We start from the raw sequence: 8,887 nt of genomic DNA, 5'->3' as shown, positions 1-8,887 counted from the left end.
ATTATTTTTTTTAACCTACGAAAATGAGCTCAATGGGCTCTCGTACGAAAACGATGCTACGTTACTGGACTTATAAATCTGAGAGTTCTCTAAGTCCACTAGTATGCAGACTTGTACGTAAGCCCTTGGGGTGTACCTTTTTCCGAACATTATTTTATGCCCTCGTTGTAGAAGGTTTGGGGGTATATAAGTTTTGCCCTGTCCGTTTAGCTGTTTGTCTGTTATATTTCCTGTTTATTATACTGTACATACACTGTATCTTCCCTTCACTGTTTTGTCAGTTATGAGAATAAAGTTCAAATTAATTTGTTTGTCCGCAAAACCTTTAACCTTGCTTCTAAGTTTCTAACTTTTGATTGGTTAAAGATATGGCTTTTATATTTCAGATGTGTATCCCTTATGTATAGCACGCCAAATTCACAAAAATAAGCTAAACCTAGTTTCACAGTTGATAAACTAGGTTTATCGACTGTAAACTATAGTTTACAAATCGTAAACTATAGTTAACGATTCGTTAAGTATAGTTTTCATCTGTAAAACTATATTTAACGGTTGTTAACTATAGTTTACGAATGCTTATCTAAGTTTATCTGTCTGTAATAAGCGTTAACAATAGTTTTTGTTGATAAACATAGATTCACGTTTGTAAACTATAGTTTACAATAGTAAACTATAGTTAAGAGTTGTTAATAGTTTCATAGTTATCACAAATTAACTATAGTTAACGGTTTGTAAACTATAGTTTACAAATTGTGAAACTGTATTTATCAGATAATCTATGTTTTGCGATCGCAAATTTGTTTCCGTTGTTAACTATAGATTATCGCGTTAACGGTTTACAAATGTAAAATATAGATTAACGTTGTTATAGTTTACAAATTGTGAAACTGTATTTGTGAAACTATGATTTGCTCATTTTTGTGAATTTGGCGTGCCATACTTATGACAAGAACTTTTTTTGGACATCCATATTTGACCTTGAAGTTTAACCTACTTTAAAAAACTTAATATTGGCTTTAACTGTTGAACAAGTATTAACAGATTATAGGCCTTTCAACTAATTTTTCAAGTTGCAAAAATTATCGTAAAAAACATTTCATAGATAGATTTATAGGTACATGAAATTAACAAAAAAGATAATAACTTACGCATACCTTTAATTAAATCATTAAAAAGTTTAAGTATTTATAATGGACTTGTACGATGTTGTGTTTTAAGGACAGGTAACTCAGGTGTGAAAAATGACCAACTATCGGCCGATTTATCGACATTGGTATTGTTATGTACACAAAAGGTTTCCTTACATTGTTTTGTACACAAAAGTGTTGACCAAAAGAAGGAGAATGTCTTTACTCTACCTGAAATAACAGGGTCAAATGAATGGGGAACAGACTATATTCAATATTTTTAACTCTCTTTGACGATTGTTATGAAGAAGAAAATACGTCATATTTTTTTTATGTGCGCACTTTTGCGCTTCTACAGTCGTTTGGCCAGTTCCGGATTTTAGCCAGTTCCGAATAATTAGTAATTTAAGGACTGATAATTAATAAATTCAACGGTGTAAAAATAAATTGTTATCTATGGTAGGAAGGCTTATTTATGAGTGTTTGAATTATGTGAAGTTTTGATTTTTATCGTACTTGAAACAGTCGACATACTTTTACAATGCAACAAATCTGAATTTCCGCGACGCGTTAGTCTGCAGAAAAACCTCTGTAGATACATACATTTTTCACATAAGACAACGTTCCAGGTATCAAAAGTAAATTTGATATGTACTCTAACATATACTAATAACTTGTCAAAAATAAATATTTAGAACACTGGAAGATATCGAAATATTTTCGTGCTCTTATTTTACCAGTTCCGAATACCCATTTTAAATACTATTATAAATTCACTCTTCATTGTTTTCTTCATTGTAAACGTGACTTATTATACCCGCGCTTGAAAAACAGGAAGAAAGGGGTATATAGTAATGGGGTGTTTGTCCATCCATCCGTCTGTACGTCCGTCTAGCTGCACGTCCGTCCGTCTGATATGCTCTGGGGTATCCATTCCTTATTGATACCTTCACCGATTCTTTATTACATTGTGACCTTTTGTTTTACTTTTTGATCTGACACTTATTTCGGGTTCTCCCAGAGCAAAACATGCATTTTGTCATAAATAATCATAAAGGAGGTGTGGGGTATCATTAAAATGAGCTCAGTGCCCACAGTACCTCTAGTTTCTCTTCAACCTTTGGAAATACAAATAATTTATTGGTAAGCAATTTATTTAACTTTTCTTGGCATGCCAATGGATAACGTCTGGGGCATATAATTTTTAATTTAGGGTTGACTTGAATAAGAATCTCTAGGTTATCCGGAACTCGTCGGCTTATTCGTAACTGGTAAAATGGACACCTATGGTAACTTGCGAAATAAATTTTTTTGAGGGAAGGCTGAACTTTTATGAAACAATATTTAATTCCACAAGTCATCGAACTACCTTGATAAAACAATTGGATTTTAAAATAATGCCTAGTATATTTATAGCACCGCCGAATCGGTTTCTTATTCGGAACTGGTCAAATAACTGTATATAAATATATATATTTTTACAAGTAAATACAATAATTAATAATTATCTTATTTGTTTTACTAAGCACTAAGAACGACCGAGTATAAAAATTTAATCAGTTAGAATTAAGAAGGAGGGTAGATTTCACTTTTTATTTTAATTAAAAATTTTACTTTTATGTAATTAAATGGTGTCTGCAACTATACAGTTTAACATTATAGCTAAATTTTAATACCACTGGATTCTACTGACAGCAAAGAAACACTTGAAAAATGCTAAAAACTGACTTGCGTATAAACAGTTAGATACCTCGGACCTGTTCTAAACACGTTTCCGCAATGAGTTATCGTTCATAACAGCGAACTCTAGCGGCAGTTGAAAGGCCTATATAGATTACTAGTCAGAAAAGAAAATTAGAAAAGACAAATTGACACAGAACTGAAAATGCAGATGTCAAAATCACTTAAAACAGATAAATTGTGTTTCAAAAGATCTTATAGTATTACATCTTCCATTATTAAAACTAGTTCATCGTTGTAATTCTTGATTTTGCAGGGTAAAGAGTGACTGAATTTAAAATGATGCCTCTAAATATATTTGAATATATAATGCACCTTAAGGCAGGAAACTAACAACAAGAGTATTTTTTTATTACACTTTTAATACAGACAATTTTTTTGCTTTGCTTAATGATTCTGATAATGTTTCTAAATTCTGATTGGTTGATGTAGGCACAATGTCAGTATCCATCTTATCTGATTTGTCAATGTCTAAACATTCTTTATCCACTTCCTCATCTGATTGGTCAGTTTTTTGTTCACTGTGCAAAGCTAAAACTTTCTTTTGTAGTTCTTCCCGACGGCGAGTTATTCTTTTGGCCTCAAGCAGAGTGTATGGATGAATGGGGAAATATCCCACAATTCCTAAAAAAACCCCAGAAACAATACATTTACAAGGTGTTCTGAAAAAGTTGAAGGATCAACTTTTTCTATCTACAGATTAAATTATCAAAAATCTAGATTATCTTTGAATACAATATCAATGTTTCCACATGTTATAGAATGACCACTCTGCACAGCCTCAAATTAGGACATAGGCCTACATGTACTCTGTGTCTAAGGCCATATAAAAAAATATGTGTGGTTCCGGTTACCCTACCTTCCATAATTTTTCACCCCCGAACCTAAACTTTTTTTTGGCAATTTCCATATTTTTTTCCAGAACTTCCTCTCTTTCCGTCATTGGTTCCTGGTATTAGTTTTTGTTTCAGCTGTTCAGCTGGTGTAAAGACGAATAATGACCCCCCATAGAATAATGACTGAAGGAGGGGGTGGTTGATTTTCATAACTAGGCACCCACCAATGTTGACTAGTATATAATTATGCCATATCTAAATGCCACCTGCAAAGCAGTGATAGGTATTATGAAGAAAAATTAAAAATATCATTTTGGAAAAAAAAAAAAAAAAATCCCTACCTACCTATCCTAATTTTTTTGGAGGTGTAACCGGAACCTCACCTTTTTTTTGTTTGGCCTAATAGAAAAATCAAAAGCATTAAATCTTGACATCCAACAATTTACCTGATAATGTGACAATATTATTTCTTTTAAAGTTACAGCTTTTATTTTATTTTGCATGGCTTTATACTGATAGTGATACATGAAATGAAATAAACACTTTTCATTGGGTGATTCCACTTTTCCATTCCGCGAGAAGAATTTTGATACTGTTTACAGAGATTAAAGAAAATAAAGACAAGAAAGCCATATATGTTTGTATTATAAATTATCATAGAAGACAAATTGGTAATAAATAGTTTTCCCAAGCATTTCCTCTGAAAGTGTAAATGAGTGTGATTCTTCGGAGGGGATACCCCATGTCCAGGGTAATTTGGAGTTGGATACCTTTTATTATTATTATACAATAGGGTTAAGTGCCTGTGATTTCAACAATGTTTAAGTTTCAATGGTAAATTTGCTTCAATTTTACTAAGTTTCTGTGGCAAACAGCTTCAAAATTTAACCACTTGCAAACATGGTTTACATTATTTAAACATTAAATAAATTTTTGTGGAATTTTTTTTTTTTAAATTCACACAACCAAAATCGTAACATACATAATATATCCATTCATAGTGTAAAACATCATTAAGGCCAAGGTATAAGTTTCGGTATGTTAATTTTTAATTTTGACATATCAAAAATTAATTGTAAAAAAGCTTGGATAAAAAGTATTTTTCAGATACAGTCCCAGGGTAGCTGCAGAACTGTAGCTCTCTGCTTGAGTAAATTCGGAGCTAAAAATACTAGAAATATTATCCCAAGTGAGCGACAAAAAAGTAGTAGCGTAAATTGAAGGTTTTAATAATGCTTGGATTTGTAGATCTCTGCTTTATCTATCAGAATTTTCTAAAGCAGAGAGCTACAGTTCTGCAGCTAGTAAGAGGCCAGCTTTAATTTTCCGCACAGTGTTATTTTTTAGCTTAATTTATACCTAAAAGCTGGAGTACAGGCCTGGAAAATTCTGCTCCAAACTTAAAATAATGACGAACTCTATCCAGATTCAGTCCGAGCACCTGCTCTCCGTTTAAGTTGGGTATTCGGTCATAGAAGCCAATCTGTTCCTTAATTTTTTTGTCTCGTGGATATCTGTTCCAGGTAACAACTATATGGTAGAAAGGACGATTGGTACAACCATAGCGCGCCATTCTGACCACAAGCTTTGCTCCTGGATAGGGCTTCATCTAAAAATACAATGGAACAAATACTTGAACTAAGAAGGTATTTGACACGAAATATTATCGTACATTATGTATATTTCTTTCTTATACAATCATTCTTTAGTATAAAGACTGCAAAAATATGGTGCTCATTCTTTTCATAGTTATTCTTTATTGGATAATTAAAAAAAAATAATAAACGTATTCAGAAATCAGAGGAAACTCTGGCGTAAGAATTGCAATTCGATCTGGGTATTATCGATTCGGGATAAAAAGTATCAAGTTAAAAATTTGAGTTTATTGATATTTGAAACAAATTGATACATAAAGAAAGTGAGTAGATTTACCTTTATCCTTAAAATATTTATTAAAATGTTTCCAACCTCCTAATTATATCATTCATATACTGTTTCGTATTGGATTTTTTTAGCATTAGTTCGTTCTTTGCGTTATTCGAATGATGAAAACATAAAGGTGGAATGCCACACCAACTTTTTATTTTATAGATCTTTGAGTCATCCTTTTTAAACAATGGTTTCAGCATTGAAAGGCCAATATAAGCTCTTAATTATTTTTTATTAATTTTTTTGTATTTTTTCAAAGAAAATGAAAAAAATTATTTACATCCAAATAAGTTGTTTTTTTTTTTCCGAGTTAAAAGTTTGCTGTAAATGAATGCATCATATGAATATCTAATATACTATGTAAAGAAAGGCTTGTTAGACTTTTTAATTCTTTTTATAAAAAATTATTTATGAAAATAAAAGATATTATTTGTGAATATTTTTTAAACCTATGGTTATAAACACCACGAAACTAGTCACAACCAAGGAGAACATGTTTGTCAATCATATTTTAAAAGGAAATTGAAACGAAATTGAGAAATTTTAGAGGAATTTTTAATATTTGGACCTAAAGCGATCAAAATTAACACAAAATGAATAAAATACTAATTTATTGCCTCTTTATGTATTTACAATGAAGAAATCTATTTTATTGTCAAGTTCAATAATGTTTTAACCCTTATTACATAGATATTCTGAAATACATTATTTATAATGAGCACAAACAAAGACAATGCTGTTACCCAATCAGACTAGTGTTCTTGGGGAAATATTATTTATTTCCAATAATTAGTCAGCCCCCGGGCTGACTAGTTACGTTGGGATGAAACTGCAAGTGCGCTTGCGTTAATCAGAATTCTGGGAAAAAGATTTGCACAATTTTCTCCAACCCGAGGGCGTGCTTCTTCACGCACACTCGATCACGACCTCGATCGTTCTTAGTCGTTCTCGGCGAAAATGAATGACATAGACTGTTCAGCCTCTAAAAGGGATATTTGTCAGTTTTTAAATAATACTGTGAAAATATTTCATTGCTTCTAATAGAAGATAAGTACATTTATTCCCCCAATCGCCATTGCAAGCCGAAGATTTAAATTGTGTATTCCTCTGGATGCTTGATGCAAGACTCCCTCGACCAATATTCAATACCTTGCATAAGACATGTACGGGTCGGAATTCACACAACAATCCTCTTGCCACAAAGGTCCCAAAATAGTACAAAAAAAGGAAGAAAGATCAATTTCTTTTCACTCTAATGATGGAAGTTATGAAAACATCAGAAGACCACTGTAAGACAGCAAATTCTTATAATTTACATGATGATAGACGTGTAAGTGTCGCCTGTGCACGTGAACCGCACCTACATGTGAGAAAATGACCACAGTGGAAATGCGATAGCTGAGAGAACTGTGCTGATTTATAGACAGGGTCAACCCCCCCCCCCCGACAATGAAATGAGAGGGGGTGGGGATGGATTCCAGTTTTTTAATCTATAGTTTTGCTATGATGGTAGACATCATCAAAGACATTTTGTGTACATGTATACGTACGCGTACTGCATGTATAAAAATATTTTGAATTTCCATTTTAAATTGTTTTCCGTGGCGTTCATTACTTTTTTTGGAAGCAATTCTTTTCTTTCCTAATAACACTAAAATAGATGCTTAAACTTAGAAATGGAATTAAATATGTACATGCAGTATGCCCCCTCCCTCCCCCCCCCCCCTTCCACATCATGTATTGCCTCGAAATGCACAAATGAAAACTGTTATGTAATAATATTTAAAAACAATCTAACACAAAGTCTACCTTCCTTTTATTCATCATAATCTATATCATTTTTATAGAATTTAACGTGATCTTAGTTGTCATGGTGGCTTTTGTTCATTTACCGGTATAAGATGAACTTTCTCTGATGTCTGCGCCGAAGAGAATTTATTGGAGATCATTGTAATGATCACGATGCAGAATTAAAAAAAATATTCTATGCTTTATCATTTATGTACAGTAGGCCTATTATGTTACAAATAAGAAAAGGATTACAAGAATTTAACTTTTCTTACAATGGCATTTATTACATTTTTAAAAGGAACACAACATGATGGATAGATCAAATCATAAACCATTACAAAACAAGAAAGAAACTTTCTGTATTCCAGTGGCTGACTCTCAGCTTTTTTAAAAAAGCTAACCTTGTTGTACAATTATGGTTGGGATCGGTTTAATTTTGATCGGGATTGGCCAAAATTAAAAAAAAAAATTATTTTCTCTAAAATTTCTTTTATGAATATGATTAACGAACATGTTCTCCCAGTTGTGACTGGTTTTAAGAAAATTCTAACCACAAGTTTAAAAAATACCGATTACTATATACCCTCCCACTTTTCAAGCGGGGGGTATAAAAATATTCACAAATTATGTGCGTTTTTTTTCATAAATATTTTTTTACTTAAAAAATTTTAATATCTATAGGGTATGGAATGCCATATACGACAGCCAACTGCTTACTGCCAACTGCTGACTGCTTACTGCCAACTGTCAGCTGCTTACTGCCAACTGCCACACATATTTGAATAAATTTTATATTTGTATTGATATTTATATGAATTTTCACAAAAACAAAGGGAAAAAAAGGCTCGGATCCAGGATATTTTTTCCAAGGGGGTCACCTTGGTAAAATTGAATTGAATAAAATGACCAATATGTTTTATCTTATGTAATATTCAATATGTGCGGTTAATAAAGTACATTGTTTATTTTTTTATTTGTTTTCCTATTTGAAATAGGTAATAAAATGCTCATTTTCTGCTTTTAATCTTTAAAGAAGCCCCCCCCCTCCCCCGGAGACAACAAAACCTCTGAAGAGAGAATAATAATAATAAAAAAGATTTGTCGTTTCGCAGAGAAAGATGTTTTGAAAATTAATTTCCGTTTTCCATTATATTCTATATATAGTTAAAAATTTCCTCAAATTAAAGATGTACATGTATATCTCTGTGTGTTATAATGTTTCACACGCATAGATCTGGGGGGTGGGTGGGGGGGGTTAAAATTTGTACATGCAGTCATACGTTAAATAAACTAAACGAAACACTGGTATAACTGACCTTGGACCCTCCACTTAGAAAACGCCGTTCAAACATTTATATCTCTTTGTTTGTACAAATAAAATATGTTTTACATGCATAGATCTAGAGAGAGGGCTCCAGAATGCCCCTCTGAAATTTGTAATGTTATTTAATGCGCAAACTAAAC

General features: G+C 32.2%; 1 protein-coding gene across 1 annotated transcript; it reads right to left on the bottom strand.

Moving 5' to 3' along the window:
- Window positions 1-3,099: 3,099 nt before the first annotated feature.
- Window positions 3,100-5,345, bottom strand: LOC134257246 (small ribosomal subunit protein bS16m-like). Its single transcript, XM_062739890.1, has 2 exons — window positions 5,063-5,345; window positions 3,100-3,491 (listed from the first exon to the last, which is right to left on the bottom strand). Exons 1-2 carry the CDS (start codon window positions 5,310-5,312, stop codon window positions 3,220-3,222), a joined length of 522 nt encoding a protein of 173 aa, XP_062595874.1. The 5' UTR covers window positions 5,313-5,345; the 3' UTR covers window positions 3,100-3,219.
- Window positions 5,346-8,887: the final 3,542 nt, after the last annotated feature.

The sequence above is a fragment of the Saccostrea cucullata genome, unplaced genomic scaffold (genome assembly GCF_032062105.1).
Source record: "Saccostrea cucullata isolate Sc308-1 unplaced genomic scaffold, CSIRO_AGI_Scuc_v1 ctg830, whole genome shotgun sequence".
In the NCBI taxonomy this organism is placed as follows: domain Eukaryota; kingdom Metazoa; phylum Mollusca; class Bivalvia; order Ostreida; family Ostreidae; genus Saccostrea; species Saccostrea cuccullata.
This window is presented reverse-complemented; position numbering and strand designations above follow the sequence as displayed.